The sequence below is a fragment of the Callithrix jacchus genome, chromosome 8, assembly GCF_049354715.1.
Source record: "Callithrix jacchus isolate 240 chromosome 8, calJac240_pri, whole genome shotgun sequence".
Classification (NCBI taxonomy): Eukaryota; Metazoa; Chordata; class Mammalia; order Primates; family Cebidae; genus Callithrix; species Callithrix jacchus.
In genome coordinates, this window is record NC_133509.1 from 3,460,184 (window position 1) to 3,484,210 (window position 24,027).

General features: G+C 49.1%; 1 protein-coding gene across 7 annotated transcripts in view; it reads left to right on the forward strand.

Moving 5' to 3' along the window:
• The window catches only part of CGNL1 (cingulin like 1), a 181,996-nt gene that overhangs the window by 124,331 nt on the left and 33,638 nt on the right, over positions 1-24,027 (forward strand). For all 7 annotated transcript variants that reach the window (XR_013520659.1, XR_013520658.1, XM_078333248.1 and 4 more), the window contains 2 exons: positions 21,129-21,335; positions 22,713-22,817. Coding sequence is in view for 5 of the 7 variants with exons in the window: in XM_078333248.1 (XP_078189374.1) it covers positions 21,129-21,335; positions 22,713-22,817 (312 nt within the window). In the remaining 2 variants the exon portion in view is untranslated. The remainder of the gene's footprint in view (positions 1-21,128; positions 21,336-22,712; positions 22,818-24,027) is intronic.

The following is a 24,027-nucleotide window of genomic DNA, read 5'->3' on the forward strand; positions in this document are numbered from 1 at the left end:
AAGATCAAGAGTTGTGCTTGACCTGATATTTGGGTCAGGCCCCGTCTTCTACTCCAGAGGTCCCCAACCCCTGGGCCATGGACCGGTACAGGGATCAGGAGCATGAACCCTATTGTGAAATGTGCATGCGAGGGATCCAGGATGTGTTCTCCTTATGACCATCTGTAGTAACTAATGCCTGACGATCTCGGATGGCATGGTTTCATCCTGAGGCCATCCCTCCCCCACATCCCCCGCACCATCCATGGAAAAACTGTCTTCCATGAAACTGGTCCTTGGTGCCAAAAAGGGTGGGCACTTCTACTTCCACCTGACTGCTGCTCTACTCCCTTCCAATCTGTCTTGTAAAGCAATGATCAAGAAAGAGGTTGGTGGCTTTAGCTAGTTGTTGGGGTGGTAGGCGGAATGTCGTAGAGGGTGAGCGCATGTGCCCCGGAGTCAGAGTCACACTGAATCCCGGCTGTGTGCCTTGAGTCAGGTCACTTCCCTGGCTGGATCCCCAGTTTCCTAATCAATAAAATGAGGATAATCACGGAGCCCAGCACATGGAGCACAGTGCGGGTGAAATGAGCCCATACGTTGAGACTTGGTAGCACAGCGTCTGATGCATGCTGAAAGACTCAGAGAGGGAGAAGGGTGAGGGGCCAGGCACAGCAACCGCTCTGTGGTGCCCGAGTCCATCAGAGCTAAGAAGGGTGGCAGTTGCATCCACATTCTGTGGAAGCAGCATTTCAGCCATCCAAACAGAGCAGCCGACCCCAGGAATGGGAGGCCCCGTGCCCTCTGACCCGCCTGAGACCCCACCTCCTACTGTGTCTGGTGGTATGGGGATGACTGGAAAGTGATATTCCAGCTGGTGCAGGGCCAGGTATCTTCTGGCAGGTCCCTGGAAATGCCTGGTGCATCTGGTGACTTCAAACAAAAGGGCACTGGTGACAGCGTTGGTCCAACAGGAAAGAAGGCCTTCGGCAAGAGGGCCTCTTTGTTTGCTCCTGTGTGTGCACCTTGTCTGCCCTGGCAGGCGGAACTCACTGTTTGTTTTGTGGAACAAAGAACAGGCCTGGTTAGGTTGGAGTGGGAAGTGGGGGCAGGCTGATGGAAGGGGAGGGGTGGGATGGTCCCTGGCAGAGCTCCCGTTTTGATAGTACACCGGGAGCAGCGTCCCTGGCAGAGCTCCTGTTGTGATAGACACTCTGGGAGCAGTGTCTGGCAAGTGTCTTCTGGCGTCAGCGGGGGAAAAAGAATAAAGACACACCTGCATGCTTCAACTCTGATCCCACAAAGTGAAAGTCTGCGGACAAGGGTCATGCGTGGCCTGAACCTCTTCACTCTTGGCTTCTTATTTAACATAAATAGGAAAATTATTGGGGCTAGCTGCTCACCACAGAATGGGGTGAAAGAGAGGCTCTTGTTTCCAGAAATGCAGCAGTTCCACAGGAATGCAAATGGTGGCTTCAGCTCAGGCGGCAGGAGCCAAGCCTGTATGCTGTGCAGCAGAGATGCGGGCTGGCACCCATGCACACAGGGGCAGCCTCCTGTAGGATCCCTGCAGGGAGGAAGCCCAGTCATTGTGTAGGGAGGCATTCCTTTTCACATTAGCGGGCACTTGCATTTTCCTGGTGCCCTCAGTGTCATGCTAAGAAGAGTGTAAAAGACATTCTCCATGTCCTTGAGGATCAGAGGTGGGGATGGGCTCGATGGAAATCAGGTGGAAAGTAGACAGCCCTCGCAGGCTTCCACACTGTGGCACGTGCTGTTGTCCTTCATTCGCGCTGCCTCTCCCTTCTCTCTGTGTGTGGCACCAAGCTCTCTGCAGCTTCACCCATCTCACCCACGTAGAGTGAAGGCTCCCTCACCTCCTCTTTGCAGCACTGGGTTTCTGTCTCTGCTGTGGAATGCATAGTCTTGTGTTGTGATTTCTTTTTTCACATCACACCTAGATTGATTGGTGCAACTGTGGTTTGTTTTTTTTTTGAGACAGGGTCTTGCCCTGTCACTCAGGCTGGAGTGCAGTGGCTCGGGCATGGCTCACTGCAACCTCAGTCTCCCAGGCTCAGGTGATTCTCCCATCTGAGCCTCCCAAGGAGCTGGGACTACAGGCATGTACCACCATGCCCAGCGAATTTTTTGTAGTGACAGGGTTTTGCCCATGTTGCCCAGGCTGGTCTCAAGCTCCTGGGCTTAAGTGACACGTCCACCTTGGCCTCCCAAGGTCCTGGGATTACAGGTGCCAGCCCCTGCGCCTGACCTGTTTTTTTTTCCACCCCTTTCTTGAGTATTTATTTGTGTCCAGACACTGCATTAAGCCTATGAGCAAAACTGGATGCATGCTGTCTGTCCTAAAAAACTTACAGTCTAGAAGGAGAAACTGTAAGAAAAAAAATCATACAAGTAGGTAAGAATTGCACCCATGACAAGGCTTATGGAAGAGGGGGCTAGAATTTGATCTCATTTGGGTGGTCAGGAGCATTTCCTTGAGTGGGTGAGGACTGGTAAAGAGGAGGCAGTCTTCCAGGCAGATGTACAGAGACCCTGGGGTGGGACGAAGCTTGGTACAAGAGGAATGTTTTTTTAGAAAAAAGACCAGTAGAGGGATGGGATGGGTGAGGAGGAGGAGTGGGGCATGCGATGGGGCTGGAAGGGCAGGTAGACTGTATAGTGTCTAAAGGTAGACCACATGACAAGAAAGCCACTGAAGCGTTTGGTGGACAGTGACATGATCTGATTTGTGATTTAAAATAATTTCTCCTGCCCCAGGGTATGGGGATAGATTGGAAAGGGCAGGAGAGGGGACGTGGGTAGACCAGCTTGGAGGAAGGAAATGTTGGCAGCTTGGACTTGTGTGGGGGAGACAGAGGTGGAGAAAGGAAGGAAGATCTGAGATAAACTTGGGAACTCATGAGATAAAGGTAAATGTTTTTTTTTTGTTTTTGAGACAGAGTCTTGCTGTGTCGCCCAGGATGGAAAGCAGTGGTGTAATCTCGGCTCACTGCAACCTTCGGCTTCCAGGTTCAAGTGATTGTCCTGCCTCAGCCTCCTGAGTAGCTGGGATTACGTGCCTGTGCCACCACACCTGGCTAAATTTTGTATTTTTAGTGTAGACAAGGTTTCATCATATTGGTCAGGCTGGTCTCAAACTCCTGACCTCAAGGGATCTGCCCACCTCAGCCTCCCAAAGTGCTGAGATTATAGGTGTGAGCCACCATGCTTCACCTAATGGCTTTTCTTATTATGTAACTTCTCAGAGCCTTTAATATGTGGGTTAATGTGAATTGTGATTCTCTGAGAAAGGACTCGACTATAAAAATTTTCCACACTTATATGACTGGGCCACAGATATTTTTTCAAAGAATCTTCCACGATACTTTTATTCCACAGCGTACTTCTGGGGAAATCCTGCATCACGTAATTCCTTCTTTTCTGGGTACTTTCCACAGAGTTGTGGATACTCTACCAAGGTCTGTGACTGGGAAGTGAGCCCGACCGAGTACACAGAGGAATGCGTTTGACCCAGGGCTTGAACTGAAGCCTCGGGCAGATCCGACCGAATAGGTAGACTGAGTTCAGTGTACGCAGGGTTTGGAGACCAGGCTGAGGGGAGTTTGGGGCAGTTGGTTGTGCGCCGGGAGTTGTCCTGGGCTCTGAGCCGTGTTACGGTGGAAGTGCCACCTTGGCCAGGTCATTCTGGAAGATGCCTGGACAATGGGTCAGGCGGTGAGGTGTGTATTGGAGGTGGGCAGCCTGGGTTTCTAGAAGTGAGTGGGTGAGATCCTGGGCGTGGGGAGTGGGAATGGGGAATGCGTCTTTGGGTTTGAGAAGTAAGTGCGAGACGTTTTTCTTCAGACCCTTTCCCCTTGGTGGGTGGCCATTGTCAGCAGCCAAAAGCAGGAGAGACTATGTTTTCTGGAAGCCAGGTAAGCATAAGGACACCCTTGCAGCCCTTGGGTTCCCTTGTAGCACAGGCAGAGAGGCCGGGTGTTAGGGATGGCGCCGCCCTTGTCAGGGATACTCAGTAATAGATGAAATCTGAGGAGGTGGTTACGTTGGCATCAAGGCCATCAACTTCCCGCCTCAGCTGAAATTCACCGTGTGACTTTGAACAAGCCCCTTAACCTCTCCGGGCCCCAGTTTGCTTGCTCATCTGGAAAATGAGAGGCTAGAATGAACGTCAGGCCCCTCCTGAGCTGGAATTGCAGCCGTCCCGGGAACTGAACATTCGTTAATTAGGGCAATCATTTATCAGGGTCAGCAGGAGCCTGTGCTCCCTGAGAGCTGTCGATATTGTTAAAATTTGGATTGAGAATGGGGGCTTAGGGGAAAAGACAGTGTGGAGCTTTCAGTTTACACGGCCCTCTGAAGTCCAGGCACCTTTTCTGAGGCAGAGATCTAACAGAGTGAGGCAGGACAGGTTTTTAGTAATGCAAAGGTGGACTGCACCCTAGTGAATGAATCTTGCTAACTGAATGCTTGTTTTAGAACAGCGGGTGCTAAAATTTTTTTTTTCTTTTTTCTTTTTTTTGAGACCGAGTTTCGCTCTTGTTACCCAGGCTGGAGTGAAATGGCACGATCTCGGCTCACCGCAACCTCTGCCTCCTGGGTTCAGGCAATTCTCCTGCCTCAGCCTCCCGAGTAGCTGGGATTACAGGCACGCGTCACCATGCCCAGCTAATTTTTTGTATTTTTAGCAGAGACGGGGTTTCACCATGTTGACCAGGATGGTCTCGATCTCTTGACCTCATGATCCACCCGCTTCGGCCTCCCAAAGTGCTGGGATTACAGGCGTGAGCCACCGCGCCCAGCCGAATTTTATTTTTATGTGGGGTGTTTGGAAGTTGAAAGAATTTTCTTATAGAGACATTGTTATGAATTGAGGTTAGGTTCTCAAGCCTGCTAACAATGGTTGATTCAGCCCCTGACACCGCTAAAATAGTGTGTATTAACCATAAAATATAGACTATATGTGTGGTGGGGGAGTACATGTGTGCTTGGGGAGTATCCCTGGGTATTTAAAAAAATAACTAAACACATAAAAACCTCCGTCAAGCTGATGAACTCAGTAACCCTGGATTCTGAGTGCGCCGTGTGCCAGGTGCTGGGTGGGGCTGGGCACAGAGTGAGATGCAGGCCCCGCCTGGAAGGGCCCCTGGTTTGGTTTTCAGCCTGTGGGCTGTCATGTCTGGTTGTGTGGGTTGGATCCTGGCTCTGCTGCCGATGGCTATGAGCCCCTAAGCAAGTGCCTTACCTCTCAGTGCCTCAGTTTCCTCCCTTAGAAGCAAAGGATTATAATAGTTAATAGCAGTGCCACCCGTGGGAGGAAGCCTAAGAACTCAATGGGATGACTCATAGAAAGCACATGGCCGGTGTCTGGCACGGTCTGGGTACTGTGTAAATCTAGTTGTGCCTGCGTAGCAGAGCCCTGTCCTCAGGGGTGCAACCAGCTACTCACCTGAGGCTGTGGGGGGAGTTAGGCTTGTTGTCCGGTTCCCCAGGCATAGCCTGGCATGGAATAGGGTGAGAGGTGGAGGTGGGGTGTTGTCCACAGAGGGAGAGAAGAAGTGGGGAGTGGGAGGACGATAAGGGAAAAGGGTGTCGTCTGATTTTTCCGCAGAAGTCAAGGTACAGCTTACCAGCAGAGGAGATGGGGTTGGGGCAGGAGGTGACCTCCAGGAGCCATCTGAGAACTGCGCTGGAGCCAGAGGGTTATTGGAGGTACCTGGACGGGAAGAAAAGAGGAAAGGGGCTGGCAGTCAAGGAAGAGACGGGAGCAGGAGGGTCCTGCAGCAGCACTCAGAGGGGAAGTTCCGGGAAGGGTCCCGTGGGTGTCTGTGTGTCTAGAGGTGGTGGGGACTTTATTTGGTTGGTAGTCTTTCATCTCCAGCCTCTGTGTGGGATCTGACTCTTCTGCTCTCTGGGAGACTGTTCAGGAGCCTAGAGTGGTTGGTAAGCAGGATGCTGATAGGCCCACCTTGCAGAAGCGTGGTTTTGATTTTGGCCCCTGTGCTCTGAGCGAAGACTTGGTACAACCTGCCAGTGAGTGAGGAAGGACCTTGGGCAGTGTAGCCTAAGAGGAAAAGAAAGATAGGTTGGTATGAGGGTGGCTTCAAGTGTTTGAAAGGTTCTCACTGGGAGGAAGGACTCGCTAAACCGTCCTTAGTTGGGCCCAGTGATATTGTAGGAATGCAGACGTCAGCTCAGCAGGAAGGAGACGTTTCCTTGCCTAAGAGCTGTGGGAAAATGGAAAGGCTTGTTTTGAGAGGCAGTGTGTTTCCAGCCCCCGGGGCCAGAGGTTGGATGGCTGCTTATCTGTCAGAGATAGGGGGGAAGGTGGAAGGAAGTGTTGGAAATTCAAAATAGGGTTTCAACCTGAGAAATTTGCTGTCTCAAATAATGCTGATATTCTGTGACTTTATGAATGAGTACAATGAATGAAATAGCAGCCTGTTTTATTTACGTGGAGAAATGGAAACTTTGGTAGGTCAGAGAGAGGAAATAACCTTTATCTGCCATGCAGATAATCACAGAGATGCCTATGACCTTAGAGACCTTAGACTGGCTGCTGATGAGCCTGTCTTCAGGCAGCCCCACCCAGCACCGGGCACAGGGCACACTCAGAATCCAGGGTCACTGAGTTCATTTCACTTACGAACATGTTGAACTCTCTCTGGGACTCTGAGCTCTTTAAAAGTGGCACTGTGCTTTGTTCGTCTGGTAAATTCAGTGAGTGTAGACAATCACTGGTGGGCACTTCAATCCTTAACTAGATTCTCTTCTCTGACATTTTATCGTCATGGAAATGAGGCTCAGAGACATTGTGACCTCCTCAGGTCACACAGACTGACCAGGGGCTGTCCTGGGACCAAGGCACCTGCTCCTGCCTAGTGTCCAGTGTTCCTTCTATTTAGGCCACTTTCAGAGGCCCCGTGCATGCGTCAGAGGCCCCTTGGATGCCTCAGTACCAGGCATAGCATTTCATTAAGCTACCGCCTAAGGTCATACAATGTAGGATGCTTTTAGTGTGTGACCAGGGATTTTGTGGCACGTGGCAGATTTTCCTAGATGTGAAGTCTATTACTCGCCTTGCTGTAACACTGTTAATTGTCAAAGCCAGGACCAGGCGGGTGCTGCCAGGCTCTCTGGATCCTCAACAGTAGGTCAGTAGGAGCCCTGGCAAGGGACCTCCCTCAACTCCTGCAGAGCTGGCCCCAGGGATGGGCCAAGTTTCTGTGATTCATACCCAAGAGGGCTTCTCGAAATCACAAGTCACCTGGGTTGATGTGGGTAGCTTAGGGGGCAGGCTGGGGTCCCCAGGGTCAGAGTACCCTGGCAGATGCAGTACTTGTGGTCCAGTAAGTGACAGCAGGTGACTTGGCTAGAGGTGGAGGGAGTGGGACTCTCATCAGTTAGGTCCTGGAGGGCAATCTGAAGCTGAGTGGACCCATTGAGGCCTGGGCCCCCATGTGCATCGGGCAGGTGCAGCTTCATCAGCTTGCAGTGTTTCAGGACTCGCTCAGGGCCTGCTGGCTAACGGCCTGGAGTAGAAGGCGGCGTGTATCAGTCTGTTTTCATGCTGCTGCTGAAGACATGCCCAAGACTGGGAAGAAAAAGGGGTTTAATTGGACTTAGAGTTCCACATGGCTGGGGAGGCCTCAAATCATGGTGGGAGGCGAAAGGCACATTTTACATGGTGGCAGCAAGAGAAAATGAGGAAGACACAAAAGTGGAACCCCCTAATAAACCCATCAGATCTCATGAGACTTATTCACTACCACGAGACTAGCACAAGAAAGACCCGCCCCCATGATTCAATTGCCTCCCCCAGGTCCCTCCCACAACACATGGGAGTTCTGGGAGATACCATTCAAGTTGAGATCTGGTGGGGACACAGCCAAACCCTATCAGGGTGGTGTGGGGGTATTCATGCTTATTGAGCAGGTGCTGCTCTGTCCTTCCTGGCCTTGTGCTAAGAAACTCGCACCACGGGAGTGGCATGGCATTGCTCCTCCAGTTTACAGAGCAGGAAACAGAGCCTCCGGGTTCCTCACTGCTGGTCGTTGACAAGAGCAGGGTGACGATGATGAGGGTCACCAGAATCACTCGTGTCTGCTCGGTGCACACTGCCCACGTGGCTACCTGCTATGTCCTTTACACCCATTTCCTTTCATCCTCACCACCACCCTGTATGGCAGGCCCTGTCATCACCCTTTCAAAGTGGAGGAGATTGCAGTTCAGGAAAAGGTAATTGATAGGCTCTGAGCTGCATGGTTGGTGGGCGGCGGCGGCTGAGCCAGCATTTAAACTCAGCTCTGTCTGAGTCTGGGAGTCCGTGCTCTCTCCTTGTTACGGCCCCACTTGTCCTTGGGTCCCAAGCTTGTGATGAACTCCAGGTTTTGTTGTTAATGGATTTGAGCCAGGTGAGCTGAACCTGCAAGTATAAAGTAGGCCTTCAGGTGGTGTGATAGGCTGCATGATGCTGCAATGATAAACGGCCTCCAGAGCTTATTTCTTGCTCAGGCTACACATCCAGTCCCGGCAGGGTTGGGAGAGGTTGCTTTGTTCCTCAGTCCCTGGTGATCTCTGCAGTGGGGTAGGGGGAGGATATGGTAACTCACTAATGGCCTCTTGGAGCTTGCACCTGGATAGGCCACATGCCACTTCTCACATTTCCTTGGCCAAAGCTAGTCACATAGCCACTCCTGACTTCAGGAGGGCAGGGAAGCACAGTGCGTGTGCCTGGAGGATAGAAGAACTGGAAATAGCAGGTGAGCAGCACTAATGACCCCCACAGGGATTCATGGGGCCTGTGAGGTCAGCACCCCAAGATGGCTTCTTTTTAAAACACATGAGGGCTGGCTCTAGAGCAGTCCGGGAAAGGTCTTGGATTGGACTTGGTTTCTCCGTCTCTCCCCCTGTGTCTGTCCCAGCTCTTTTGAGGGAAGAGGTGACATTTTATTCTCCATTTAGAAAAGGAGAGACCGAGTGAGAGTCTTGCCAGCAGCCCGACGGGGAAACAATTGCTCTAAGAGGACAGAGGCCAAACAGTCACCACACCTCCTTTCAGGGTTCTGTGAAGAAGGAAATCTGTGGCTGATGCTCTGTAACTTCTGGGTGGTGCACACCGATTCCTGCCTGCACGCTGTTTGCTGTGTACACAGCGACTCCTGCTTTGACATGTGGCTCTATTACCTTCCGTTTTCCTTCCTCTGTGCGGTGAACGGAGCCATAACGCCACCCCGCTTTTAAGAAAGCCAAACGGCGATTTAGAGAAGTCGTGACTTGCACAAAACCTCGGAGTGGTCAGGTGACTATCAGGACCTGGACGTTTCTATTGTGGCCCTGTTCCCGTTGCCGGTCAGTGAGAGCTGGCTGTTGACACTGGGGGCCTGGCCTGCAGGGAGGGGTCCAGGGACTGTGGGCTTTGGAGGAGCCTGGTCTGCTCAGCTGTGTCTCAGGGAACAGCCGGCAACTTTATAGGAGGAAATAGTAAAGGTCACCCTTGACGTGTGTCTTAACCTGTGAGTATTGGAGTCTTCCTAAATACTTGTAGCAGTCTTGGCCCAGGCTCTTGCCTACCTAGGCAGTGTCCTTTTCTTTCCCCTGTCCCTGCTTAGCGTTGCTCCTGGGGCCGTGGAAGTGTGAGGCAAAGAGAAAAATGGACAGCTTTCTACATGGAAATTTGGTCTTGTTACGAGCTGCAAGGAGGCACCAGTGAGAAGCATCATTGGATGGAGGGTTCTTGATCTCAGCATTTGTATTTGAGTTGTGAACATGGCATGATTTCTAGAATTCAGGATAGACCCTTTCAGCATTTATGGATATAGGGTAGCAGCAACATGGGAACATTGAAGGATCTGTTTTTTTTTTTTTTGAGACGGAGTTTTGCTCTTGTTACCCAGGCTGGAGTGCAATGGTGCGATCTCGGCTCGCCGCAACTTCTGCCTCCTGGGTTCAGGCAGTTCTCTTGCCTCAGGCTCCTGAGTAGCTGGGATTACAGGCATGTGCCACCATGCCCAGCTAATATTTTGTATTTTTAGTAAGAGACGGGGTTTCACCATGTTGACCAGGATGGTCTCCATCTCTTGACCTCGTGATCCACCCGCCTCGGCCTCCCAAAATGCTAGGATTACAGGTGTGAGCCACCGCACCCGGCCGAAGGATCTATGTTTTACAAATAACAAGACTTCTGGGCAGGGGAGCAGGGCAGAACTGTGGACTGGAGTGGGGCCTGTTAGCTTCTAGGTTGAGCCTTTGGCTGTTCATTTATCTTCTTTCTCCAAAATCCTGTTGGAGCTGTTAGACGTATGTGCTGACAGCAAGCTGATTTGTAATTATTGGTAAAGCCGTGTGGTCCGTCTGTGACAGCGACTCTGACTGGGAGTCTAACCCTTGATTTTACCCGGCTCCCACGCCCCAGTATTTTCCTAGTGACGCAGAGCTCTGGAAGCAGGGCATGGTCTGGGCGGAGTCCCTTCCGCCAGCCAGCAGCGGCTTGAAGGTGAAGGGCTCTGCAGGGGGATGTTGGGTTTTATAAACAGAGCTTTTACATGCTGGTCACAAGGTTAGCTTAGACTGTGGCTCTCATGGTGAGGGAAATGGTGCCTTGTAAATATGTCCTGAGGCTCTTTTTATCTGCTGGAAACTGGGGAACATTTTGTAAGAATGTTTCAAAGGAGTGGTGTTAAAAAAAAAAGCAAAAGCACAATGGAAGGTCCAAGGCTGTGTTTCAGAGAAGCCCCTGAAATGCCTTCTTCTTACGTGGTTGTAGCTGAAGCCCCCAGCTGGCAGGTTCAGGCCTCCTTTTCCCTTCCCTGGCTGGCTGTGGGAAATTTTCCCTCAAGCTGCTGCCCCTCCTTGGAAGAACCTGGTAGCAACTAGCAGAGGTCTCAAGCAAGGAGTCAGAGAGCTGGGTTCAAGTCCTGGGTGTGTGACTTTGTCTACCCAACCTTAATATATTGTTGTCATTGACGGAGGTCGTACTGTGTGCCTGCAGCATTGCTAAGTGCTTTGCATAATGTCTCAATTCATTTTTAGGATAATGAGAAAACTGAAGTTTTGAGAAGAGCAAGCAGGACCAGTTCAGGTCTGTTGACTCCAAGGCCTGCCCTCTTTTTGTTTTCTTCTGTTTTTGTTGTTAACATTCATATAACACAAAATTCATTTAAACATTTTATAGCGTGCATTTTAGTGGTTTTTGTGTATTCACAATTGGGGTGACTACCACCGTGTAATTCTAGAACTTTTTCATCACCCAAATGAAGCCAGTTTCATCTGAATTGCCCCTTTCTCTCATCCTTTGTCAATCACTAGTCTACTTTCTGTCTGTATGGATTCGCCTATTCTGGACATTTTATAGAAACAGAATCATTCTGTATATCAAGGCCTGAACTACGGAGCATGTTGTGTTTCGGAAAAATCAAATCATTTAACTGCTCTACACCTACTCAGTTGTAGTGTATTTTGGTCACAGGTATTTTTATCCCCATCTTGGGAATCTCTGTAGGTTGTGGTTGTGTGTCAAATGCATTTTTTTTTTTTTGAGACGGAGTTTCGCTCTTGTTCCCCAGGCTGGAGTGCAATGGCACGATCTCGGCTCACCGCAACCTCCGCCTCTTGGGTTCAGGCGATTCTCCTGCCTCAGCCTCCCGAGTACCTGGGATTACAGGCACCCACCACCATGCCCAGCTAATTTTTTGTATTTTTAGTAGAGACACGGTTTCACCATGTTGACCAGGATGGTCTCGATCTCTTGACCCCGTGATCCGGCCGCCTCGGCCTCCCAAAGTGCTGGGATTACAGGCGTGAGCCACCGCGCCCGGCCCTCAAATGCATTTTTTAAGCAGGTATGAGGAATGCATTGTCATGACTTTGGTCTTAGGCCTGTGTCTTAATTACAGGCCGCTCGGAGGGTGAATCTTAACTAGCTTTTTTTTTTTTTTTAAAAGGAAAACCAATTCCAAATTAATCCCATGGAAGGTCGCTGGGTCTTAGACAGGTAATGCCCCAGAGGTGGGCCCAGTATGGGGTGGGAGAGTCGAGTTGGGGGAGGGAGGGAGGCAGGCTCCCCACTCCATCAGAAGTGGACTTGTCTACCTAGCACACAGTGGCTGCTGGTCCATCTGAATGTTCTGCTCCAGCTGAACTGATCTATTCGTTATCCCCAAGCACTTTCTTGTATCTCTACTCAAGCCATCCCCTTAGTGTCTCCCTCCAGGAAGACCTCCTTGATTTTCTTTGCCAGATGGACTCTCCTCCATGTCCACATCATTCTCCCAATACTTATCACAGAACACGGTATCATATATTCATCTGTTCGTTCACTCAACATTCAATTCGTTCCATGTTCCCGAGCACCCACACGGCTGGGCACAGTTCTAGGCACCAGAGATGTGGTAGCAAACATGGCAGATGAAGTCCTGGCATTTGCAGTCTAGTGGGCAAGGCAGGCGCCAAGCAGGTCTGTGATACTTCTTCGGGTGGCGATGTGTTTCATGAAGCAACATAAAGCAGGTGGGATGGAAAGGAGCGGAGCTGGGTCTGTTTCAGATGAGAGAATCAGGGAAGGCCTCTGGGGAGGTGGAATTTGAACAGGGCTCTTCGGACCAGAACTTCCACGGCGGCGAGCAGCGGCAACAGCAGCAGCGCGGCCCCCAGCCTCGGCAGGGCCATGGCTGCGCTTCCCGGAGCCTCGGGCCGCTGCCACCGCGCAGCCAGCAGAATCTTAACTAACTTTTTAAAGGGAAGCATGTTGAGTTAGCTCCTAAGGATCTGATGAAGAAAACCAGACACATTTTTACCCTGTGTAATCCCTGAGTTGCTGTAGGAAAACTGGACAATTGATATGATTAAACGCAAGTATCTTTTAGGTAGTTCACCAATAACAAAAACACAGGATGTAAATAAAATCTTCACTAACCACGGCGTTTGTAAACGCCACGAGCATGGCAGCTTAGTGACCATGGAGAGAATGGCCCTCGGCTCTAGATGCTGAGGCAGGGACATTGATTCAGACCATCTGCTTTAAATGACGGCGTTTGAAAATGAAATGTAAACGTGACGCGGCAGGAGTAGAACCTCTAGTCCTCTTCGCGTATTGAATTCCAGGACTGCCTAATGCTGCCTGCCTTTTCCAAGTTCATTCTAGAATCTCAGACTGTTAGAGTGGCCGGGAGGTTGAAATGAGAGAGACTGACCCTTTCATGCTGCAGAGGGGGAGAGGGAAGGCAGATGGAAGTTAGATGATTTGTCTGCTGTCCTCACACGTGAATTGTTAGCGGGGTCTGGTCTAGAATCCACATCTTTTTAACAGAAAGAAATTGAATATGATCTGTACTGTTTTTGGCATTGGAATCAACTCTTCATTGGAAATATTTGGGACCTGGGTGATGAGTACCTTCTACTTCTTTGCCATATTTATTTCCATTTCTCCCATACACTTTCTTTGCCCCCTCCGACACAAACATAAAGTTTATCATCGCATAACCGAGTTCTGAACTGTTGATATGTCGAGAGAGATTGCTGTTGGCTATTGGTAAATACAGTGAGAGAAAATGTAGTAACACTGATGTTCTTTTGGGAGCGTAGGATTTAAAAATATTTTTCAAAGGCTTAACCCCATCTTGTCCAAAAAATGGTAAGTAGGCAAGTCAAAAAGGAGGAAGGAAGGAACTCATCACTTTACATTACTAAAGGAATTTCAACTTTTTAAAGATTCCTATCTTCTTCTTTTTTGATTTTCTGAACTGTTTAGGTATCTCCTATTACACTTTCTTTAAGGTTGTGAATTGAACTCAGACGGGCAGGAGCTTGCAGAAGGCAGGTTACAATGTGAGAGGGCCGCAAAGTCTGCAGGGACACACAAGCCACCTGACGCTGAATCCCAGGCTCTGAGAGTCCTACCAAGAAGCATAAAGGACTTGACCAGTTAGGAGCTGAGCTCACGTCTCTGCAGGAAGGCCCTGAGAGCTGAGCAAGGTCCCATCATCCTAGAACTCACTACTCGAAGTAGGATCCACAGACCAGCATCCTGGGTGTCACCTGGGAGCTTGTTAGAAATGCAGAGTCCGGGGTCCTGCTCCAGACTTCCCAAGTCAGAGTGAGCGTTTTAATGAGATCTCCAGGTAATTCATTAAAATTTGATAAGCCCAATATTAGAGACCTTAGGCCAGGGAAATTAACAGATGATTGGGAGAAGGGATGAAGTGTGCTGGTTAAGACTGAAATATATGCTGTTTCTGTAACCTCAATAGTTGACCTTTGCTCAGGTGAGGGGAAGCTGAAGACATAATATGCTTTCCTAACACTCTGAGTGAGGAAGGGATGCATTATCGTGACCCAGGCCCTTCTGTGCAAATGGAAGCAGACACCCATGGCAGTGATGGTGAGAAGACAGTAATTTCCCAGCACATGAGCTGACAGAGGGGACGCTTCCAGTAGCTCTCAGTTGGGATTCTGCAGCCCCAACACGCTGGAGCATGGGGGTGGCCGGTGAGATGGAACTGATAACAACATTGCATTCTCTGGATGCCCCGGCCTCCACGCCTCAGCTGTTTTCACTCACTCAGCAAAAAACAGGGACAGAAAGGAAAGAAAAGCCAGCTGTGGCAGGGGCTGTGTTAATTAGTAAAACCTGATATGTCTGTGTATCGGGTCGGTGCTAGGACAAGCGGGAGGCCCTCGCCCTATGTGGTTAGGTGTTGTCCATCAGGAGCAAGCCTGTCCAAGGTGTTGGGTCCCTGTTCCTACAGTGAGTGCTCCTGAGCCAGGCAGAACAAGAAGATGGGGACATTTATGGTGCCATGGTGGGGGTTTTGTGCTTGTCTCCTCTGGCTCCAGGGGCCAGTGTGAACACTTAGTAAATGTGGGTGTTAACCCATGAAACTGTGGAAACTGTGCCAGCCTGCAGGCAGGTGATTACTCGCAATGAATGGCGGTATGGTAGAGACTGGGATTTTGCTGTCTTGTGTGTGTGTGTGTGTGTGTGTGTGTGTGTGTGTGAGATATCATCGTTAGAGTTCTTTTCTCCTTCTTTTAAAATCGGTAATTGAAGCATATGGTTAAGAGTCAACTGTCTTTGCAGGAGAGGAAGTTTAGCAGTTCGGCATGTTGAAGCATGCTGTTTGTCCTGTTTTAGAATGTTCTTCTTAGTTGCCCTCAGTTTACCACATTACCCTTGACTGGGAAATGGGGCTAAGTTTTTCAGAAATTAGCCAACCAAGAAACCTGACTTACCCTTGAAACAAGATGGGTGTCATCTTGTTTGTGCAGTGCAGTCTCCCTGGAAGGACTGTTGGAAGATCTCAACTCTCTGTTTTAAGAAGTGTAGGCTTGATTTTTTTAGCTGGTAAGAATTGTACAGGTGGCCGGGTGCGGTGGCTCATGCCTGTAATCCCAGCACTTTGGGAGGCCGAGGCCGGTGGATCGTGAGACTAGGAGTCCGACACCAGCCTGGCCAATATGGTGAAACCCTGTCTCTATGAAAAATATAAAAATTCGACAGGTGTGGTGGCATGCACCTGTAGTCCGAGCTACTCGGGAGGCTGAGGCAGGAGAATCACTTGAACCCGGGAGGCGGAGGTTGCCGTGAGCCAAGATCACGCCACTGCACTCCAGCCTGGCGACAGAGCAAGACTCCATCTAGAAACAAAACAAAAAACAGTGCAGACTGTGGCCTGAAACCAAGTATGAAGATCTGAAACCACAGCAGGTAAGCTGTGTGAAGTCGTTCCCTTTGGGAAACAGATGTGAGTTTAGTTGGCCTAGGAGTAACGAGAAGGGCTGCCACGAGAGCCGTAATTCCACTTAACTAGGTATTTACAATAACCTATGAGGTCGGTGACCTCATCTCCCTTCTACAGTTAGGAAACTAAGGCTCTGTGAGGCCAGACCCAGTGGAAGACCCACCCAGCAAGAGGCACAGCCTGGGTTTGTGCACAGAGAAGCATTGTGAATGAATAGAGAAGCATGTTTAGAAGTGTAAATGAGAATTCCATTCTTGAGGTGATTTATGTCTGTGTTATTCAGGGTGGGACACGTGTGTGTGTCCTGGGTGGGCGGGGAGGAGAGTGCCTGGCAAATCATGGGGTGAATGTGACACCACTTCCCGGAATACCAGGAAAACAGTGTCTGTCATATGAAAGGAGACACAGTAGGATGCAAAGTGCTGTGGTGTTGAAGGTAAAATTCACATTCATTCATGATGGAAAAAGCCAAGCCTGGAAAGCAGTTCTTTGCCGTCCCCTCGGATGTGTCTCACCGCCCCACATTGGACTTCTCTGCCTCGGGGTGGCCAGAGTGGAAAAGTTGGAGAAACACTCGTGTAGTTGCAGGTCCTGGACCATCTGGGCCTTTTTCACTCTCCCAGCTAGATGTGGTGAAAGGGAATTGCTTAACCACGTAAACCAGCGTGGGAGAGTTGGCGCTATGCTCTGTTTGTACAGCTGCTCCTGGGGCTCCGGCTCCGCTATCTTTCACGGCCCAGAAGTACCCATGAAAAGACAAAGGAAGGGTTTCTAGAGGCTGGAGGACGTGAGAACTTGGCCTAGGAGGCAGGTTGTTCTCTTGAGTTCCTGTGACCACTGATGGTCTGGCTTTTAAAAGAAAATGTATATTTATTTTAAAAAATTGTAGTACATGTTGAATTTCCATAGTTCAAAATTTAAAAATTTCAAAAGGATTTGCAGTTGAAAACTTGTTTCCGCTCTTCCCCACACAGCCCGGTTTCCTTCCTCATAGCCAGTCTTCGTTAAGTTTCTTGTGTAGCCAAGTAAATACGTCTTAAATTTGCCTAACCTTCTTTTTTAACATTTTTTTTTAAATTTTTTAATTTTTTTTTTTTTGAGACGGAGTTTCGCTCTTGTCACCCAGGCTGGAGTGCAACGGCGCGATCTCGGCTCACCGCAACCTCCGCCTCCTGGGTTCAGGCAATTCTCCTGCCTCAGCCTCCCGAGTAGCTGGGATTACAGGCACGCGCCACCATGCCCAGCTAATTTTTGTATTTGTAGTAGAGACGGGGTTTCACCATGTTGACCAGGATGGTCTCGATCTCGTGACCTCGTGATCCACCCGCCTCGGCCTCCCAAAGTGCTGGGATTACAGGCAATTGGCTTCTTTTCTTTAGGATATTTTCAAAGTTTATCTGTGTTGTAGGATGTATTGATATTTCATTCCTTTGAATGGCCAAATAATATTCCATCGTAGGGATATGCCATATTTTGTTTACCCATTCACTCTGTGATGGACATTTAGATTGCTTCCACTTACTGGATACTGTGAATAAGGCTGCTATAAACATTCATATACAAGTTTTTATGCGAAGGTATGTTATGTTTATGTTTTCTTTTCTTTTCTTTCTTTTTTTTTTTTGAGACAGAGTCTCACTCTTGTCCCCCAGGCTGGAGTACAATGGCACGATCTTGGCTCACTGCAACCTCCACCTCCCAAGTTCAAGCCATTCTCCTGCCTCAGCCTCCCAAGTAGCTGGGATTACAGGCACCTGCCATGCCTGGCTAATTTTTTGTATTTTTAGTAGAGACGGGGTTTCACCATGTTGGCCAGGCTGGTCTTGAACTCCTGACCTCAGGTGATCTGCCTGTCTTGTCCTTCCAAAGTGCTGGGATTACAGGTATGAGCCACTGTGCCTGGCCCCTTGTTTTTATTTACCTACATATCAAGGAGTGAAATTGCCAGGTCATACCATAACTCTGTGTAACAGTTTGAGGAACTGGCAAACTGTTTTCTAAAGTAGCTGCACCATTTAATCTCATTTAATCTCATGCTGAGATTACAGGCATGAGCCACAGAGCTTAGCCCTCATTTTAAAAATGAATTTTTAAACCTTTTTATTATTAAGTTAAAAAATAATTTATATATTCTGGATATGAGTCCTTTATTAGATATATTATAATATTGGGGTTTAGGGGTTCAGGGTGCCCTCAGCTCCCCTGAGAGGATGTTTCTCCAGGTTCTTGGTCTCCTGCCCTCTCAAGAATGAGAGGGGACCATGGCGTAGTGTGCAGTAAATGCTGGCCTCAGAAGTGTTTGTAGAAAGTGATTTACTTAGAGAGAAAGAAACAGGCTGCACCACTGCACTCCAGCCTGGCACCTGATGACAGAGCAAGACTCTGTCTCAAAAAAAAAAAAAAAAAAAAATTAGCCAGCTGTGGTGGCATACACACTGAGTGAGATAATCTAGAAAGATGGAATCCAGGAGAGGAAAGCAGCTTCCAGAGAGTGTTAGGGAATAGAGAGATGGCGTTTAGGTGGAGAAGACAGGCTTCCACCAGAGAGTGTGGAAGGGGACTCCAGTGGGAAAATCCAGGAGAGAGAAAGACTGCTTCCACGAAGGGAGTGTTCGTGGAAGGGGACCCAAACATGGAGTCTGAAGGGGTGTGGAAGAAGGGGGCTTCTAACCTGGGAGGAACCCCACCTCCTCTAAGACCCCAGGCCAAGAAAGGAGTTCCTTAGAACTTCCGCTGGAGTGACTGACTTTTTCTCCCCGAGCTTGCGAAATTTAAACATAAACCATTAAATCTCGCGGATGGAGAGAGATGGGAAGGGGGCCTGGCGCTAGGAAGTTCTTGCCCTTAAAACTGCGCCCCGTTGTGGACCCAGAAAGAGAACACATTCCCTCAGTATGACTTGTATGTCCTCTCCCTCTGGAGGTTGTCTTTTCACTGTTGGTGGCATCATTGGCGGCAGGAAAGTTTTACATTTTGAAGCAGCTTAATTTATCTGTTAGTTCTTTTGTCAGTTGTGCTTTTGGTGTTGTGGCTAAGTAGCCTTTGCCTCACCCAAGGTCACAAATATTTGCTCCTGTGTTTTAAGAGTTTTATAGTTTTAGATCCTACATTTGGACCTGTGATCCATTTTGAGTTAATTTTTGTGTATGGTGTGAGGAAGGGGTCTGACTTCATTCTTTTGCATGTGGATATCAGTTGACCCAGCGTGATTTGTTGAAGGCTGTTCTTTACCGTACTAGATCATCTTGGCACCCCTGTTGAAAATCCATTGGCTATAAATATAGGGGTTTATTTCTGAACACCTAATTCTGTTTCCTTGATTTGTATGCTTACCGTCATGCCAGTACCGCTCTGTCTTGATAACTGTAACTTTATCTCACATGTTAATGGGAAAGATGGGGCAGAAATGGGCAACTAGACTTTTCTCTTTCTTTCTCTGGTCTGACCAGTTACTGGATTCTTTAAATCCTTCCTCAAGTTTTCGACCACACTTTACTTCTTCTCTGTACATCTTTGTGACTTGTCCTCTTGCTGGTTTCGTTAGGAGATGAAATTCTGATATTCCTGAGAAATCCCAGCTGCCTGACACCTAGTTTTCTCATAGCTTTGCCAGCTAACTTCAATCTAACTCAGTTGCTTTGCTCCTATGGGCTTTCTCTGTTGTATAGAATTGAACATTTGCGCCATGAAAAGGTGCTCAAACTCTCTAACTGGTTAGGTTCAGGATAACAAGCTTGCTGTACTGTTAGACGATGTACAGATCTTTCCAAAAGGCCCTACAAGTGAGCAGTTCTAGCAGATACGACTCCCACATGGGCTGTGATGTGGACTTTGACAGCCTGACCTTATCCTCCCCGGGCCTTGCTTTAATTGTACGCATCTGTAGCATTGTATTGAAGGCATGAGATTTGCTGATACTGGCGTCTTTGTAGCGATGGAGAAATGGAGGACAGGCAAGAGATCTGTCTGGAGAGGTGGAACGCTGGGCAGGACCCTTTCCCATCACTTCAAAGTGCTAATCCAAAGAACACAAAGCCCCTGTGACATCTGGAATCAACAGTAACCATCCTGAGATCGTCCTTCCTTTCTGTTGTGAATTGTGTGCAGCATACCTAGAGCTTATGCCATGAACTGTATCCGAATTTAAGCTAATTTAAATTTGTTTTATATTGCACATGAAAAAAGCTGTACTCCAAAGCTGCCCTTCCTCAAGAGCTTCTTTTAAAGGCCCTGCCCATGCAAATGGGGCAAGGAAGTGGACACATGAGAAGGTGAGGGTTATGAAGACAGGTTCTGGGTTTGGGCTGCCTGAATGCAGTTCCTCCTACGTGATCTTGGGAAAGTTACTTAAACTACCCAAGTCTCAGTTTCCTCACATTTAAGGTGGCAGTAAGAATAAAAAGGGTTGGTGATTTCTCAAGGATCTAGAAATAGAAATACGATTTGACCCAGCAATCCCATTACTGGGTATATACCCAGAGGATTTTAAATTATTCTACTATAAATACACAAGCACACATATGTTTATTGCAGCACTGTTCACAATAGCAAAGACTTGGAACCAAACCCAAATGCCCATCAGTAATAGACTAGATAAAGAAAATTTGGCACATATACACCATGGAATACTATGCAGCCATAAAAAGGGATGAGTTCATGTCCTTTGCAGGGACATGGATGAAGCTGAAAGCCATCATTCTCAGCAAACTGACACAGAAAAGAAAACCAAACACTGCATATTCTCACTCATAAGTGGGTGTTGAACAATGAGAACACAGGGACACAGGGAGGGGAACATGATACACTGGGGCCTGTCAGGGGGTGGGGGGCTAGGGAAGGGATAGCAGGGGCTGGGGGCATAGGGGAGGGACAGCATTAGAAGAAATACTTAATGTAGATGATGGGGTGATGGATGCAGCCAACCACCGTGGCATGTGTAACAAACCTGAACATTCTGCACGTGTGCCCCAGAACTTAAAATGTAATAAAGAAAAGAAAAAAAAAATAAAGAATTGTTAAAAGGTTGAAATCCCTTGTAAGGATCTTAACACAGGCAAGGGTTGGTAAACTTTTTCTATAAAGAGCCAGAGAGTCAACATTTTAGGCTTTGTGACATCATAGGCTTTGGTGTTTCTGTTGCCTCCACTCAGCCCTACCGTTGTAGCTTGAAAGCAACCGCAGACACTCTGCAGATGGATGGGCATGGCTACGTTCCAGTAACGCTGCGCTTCTCAGAGCAGGTGGAGGGCTGGGTTTGGCCTGCAGGCTGTGGGTTGCTGACCCCGGCTCAGCACAGGGCCTGGCTGAATAGGCACAATGGGTTTTTCATAGATGCCAGCCGTTCTCCCAGCTTGGGGACAGCTCCTTGACACTGGTGCCCTGTGTTTTTAACAGAATGTCGAGGTCCTGGCCAGCAGGAGCAACACTTCAGAGCAAGACCAGGTGGAGACTGAAATGCGTGTGAAGCTTCTGCGGGAGGAGAATGAGAAGCTGCAGGGGAGAAATGCAGAGCTGGAGCGGAGAGTTGCTCAGCTTCAAAGGCAGATCGAAGACCTGCAAGGAGATGAAGCCAAGGCAAAGGAAACGCTCAAGAAGTATGAGGTGAGGCTCGCCGGGCCCAGGCCCAGCTTTGGCAGCAGCTGCTCCTCGTTTCCGACGTAAGTGACTTCAGAAGTGGGGAAAGGATTTATTGTCATAATTGAGTAGGGAAGGTCAAGGCAATATTGAATACATCCTCTCTGCAAGCCACTGCTGTGTCCCCCTGGTAATGGCCTGGGAACAGGGATGTGAGGTCAGGTGGGAACACAGGTCTAGGCACAGGAGTCCCCATGCGCCCAGATGCCAGACACGCCCAGCCTTCCACGGCTTCGCGGACGCCTCCACCTGAAAAGTCTGCCTTAACACCACCATTAGGCCGACTCTCACTCAGGACGATTTTTTTTTTTAACTCATAGTTGATGTTTTTGAAGTTACACTGATTTTAATAAGCCAATTATCTGGTTGGCCAGACCTCTAGCAGTGGGCAGCTGTGAGTGAGAGACGCACACTCTCAGCAGCAGGAGAGGGTGCTGACAGTGAAGGGGGAGACACACATGGTCACTGCCGTCTGTTCTGTGCCGCCGTCAGGGAATACCGCAGCCGGGTCATTTAGAAACAGTAGAAATGTATTTCTCACGGTTCTGGAGGCTGAGAAGTCTCATATTAAGGTGCCAGCGTCTAGTGAGGGCCTTCTTTCTGTGTCACAGTGTGAATGGCATCACACGGCAGAAGGGCAGAGGTGGAACGGGGAACTGACTGGCCAGACGGGGCCACATGTGTCCATCGACCAGGAACTGTCTCCTGTGATAATAGCATGAACCCTGCCTTCATGGCCTAATCCCCTCTTAAAGGTCCCACCTTTTCATACCATTACAATGGCAATTAAACTTCCAGCACTCGCTTTTTGGGGGACACATTCGAACCACAGCAGTCATCCATCAGGACCACCTGGGTGGGTGGTCAGGACCACGTGGGTCCACTCAATACCTACTATTTTCACATGTCCAGGAATAAGGCTGGATATTTGTATATTTAAAAAATTACCCCAGCTGGGCCTGGTGGCTCATGACTGTAATCCCAGCTACTTGGGAGGCCGAGAGGTGGGAGGGAGCATAACTTGAACCCGGGAGTTCAAGCAACATAGTGAGACCAGCCTAAGCAACATAGTGAGACCCTGTCTCTTAAAAAAAAAGAAAAAAAAAGTCACCTGAGATAATGTGGATGTTCACACCTGGCTAAGAACTGGATCCACAGCTGCAGACAGGTGCACACATCCCAGAACACAGCTGCTGTGTGCCGCCTTGGGTCCATGACAGACACGTTGTGACCATAGCCGCTGCCATGTGTGTGGGTGTCTTCAGTGTTCATTTCATTCCACCGAGTCAGTTTCGTAGGTACAGCACACCTCGAAGTGCACGCTGACCCAGCGTTTCATTGCAGGGAGAAATACGACAATTAGAGGAGGCCCTTGTGCACGCCAGAAAGGAAGAGAAAGAAGCCGTGTCAGCCAGAAGGGCCCTGGAGAGTGAGCTGGAGGCTGCTCAGGTAAACACCAGGGGCTGCTGTCATTACTCCCTCGTGAAGAATGCCCAGAGACACAACACGGGAGGGACGTGTGGAGATGGTCCTCGGCCCTTTCTTTCCGGGTGGCTCCATTTCAGCTATAAAGATCACTCGGTTATTTGAACGATTCGTTTAGACCAGCAGTTCTCCGCTGGGGGGCATTTGGTAATGCCCGAACACAATTTTGGATGTCACAAGTGGGGAGATGCTGCTGGCATCTCCTGAGGGGCAAACAGGGCTGCTGTTAAACACCCTACAAAGTGCAGGACAGCCCCCACTACCAAGAATCATGTGGCCGCAGGTGTCAGCCGTGCCAAGGGAGAGAGACCTCGGCTTAGACGCTACAAAGCTTGACAGCTTTCCAAAGATAAAGTATGAATTGTGTGAGAAGGCCGGCAGGATTGGCCCCCAAGGCCGTGTGGAGTCTGCTTTTTGGCAGAAGCCAATTTCCCTTCTGCTCTGGGCAAATGCTCTCCTTAGATTACAGTCCTTCAGGATGGCCATTCAGAGAGGCAGGAGGAACTGATTTCCTTGAAACTGGGTAGCTATCGTATTCAAAATCAGTAGGTCCTTAGAAAATTAGATTTTCTCATTTGAAGTACATTCTCAAGAAAGGTCTGCACTGCAGTTCTGAGTGACTGCACCGTGACCTCAGCGTGATGCACGTGTGTTCTCCTCCTGTTGGCTCTCAGGTTGTTGCTTCCATCTGTCAGGTGAGTTTCTGAGGAGATAGAAGCCAGTGTTTTTGAGAGTTGTCTAAGGGGAAGATTGTTATTCAGGTTTTCTATTCAGGACTCACTCGTACTCAGGGATAGGTGAACTGGGGACATTAAAAGTGGTAAGAGTCGGCCGGGCGCAGTGACTCACGCCTGTAATCCCAGCACTTTGGGAGGCTGAGGCAGGTGGATCACGAGGTCAAGAGATCGAGACCATCGTGGTTAACAAGGTGAAACCCCATCTCTACTAAAAATACAAAAAATCAGCTGGGCATGGTGGCATGTGCCTGTAATCCCAGCTACTCGGGAGGCTGAGGCAGGAGAATTGCCTGAACCCAGGAGGCGGAGGTTGTGGTGAGCCGAGATCGCGCCATTGCACTCCAGGCTGGGCAACAAGAGGGAAACTCCGTCTCAAAAAAAAAAAAAAAAGTGGTAAGAGCCGAGTCAGGTTCAGATTTGTAAATGCCTGGTTGCAG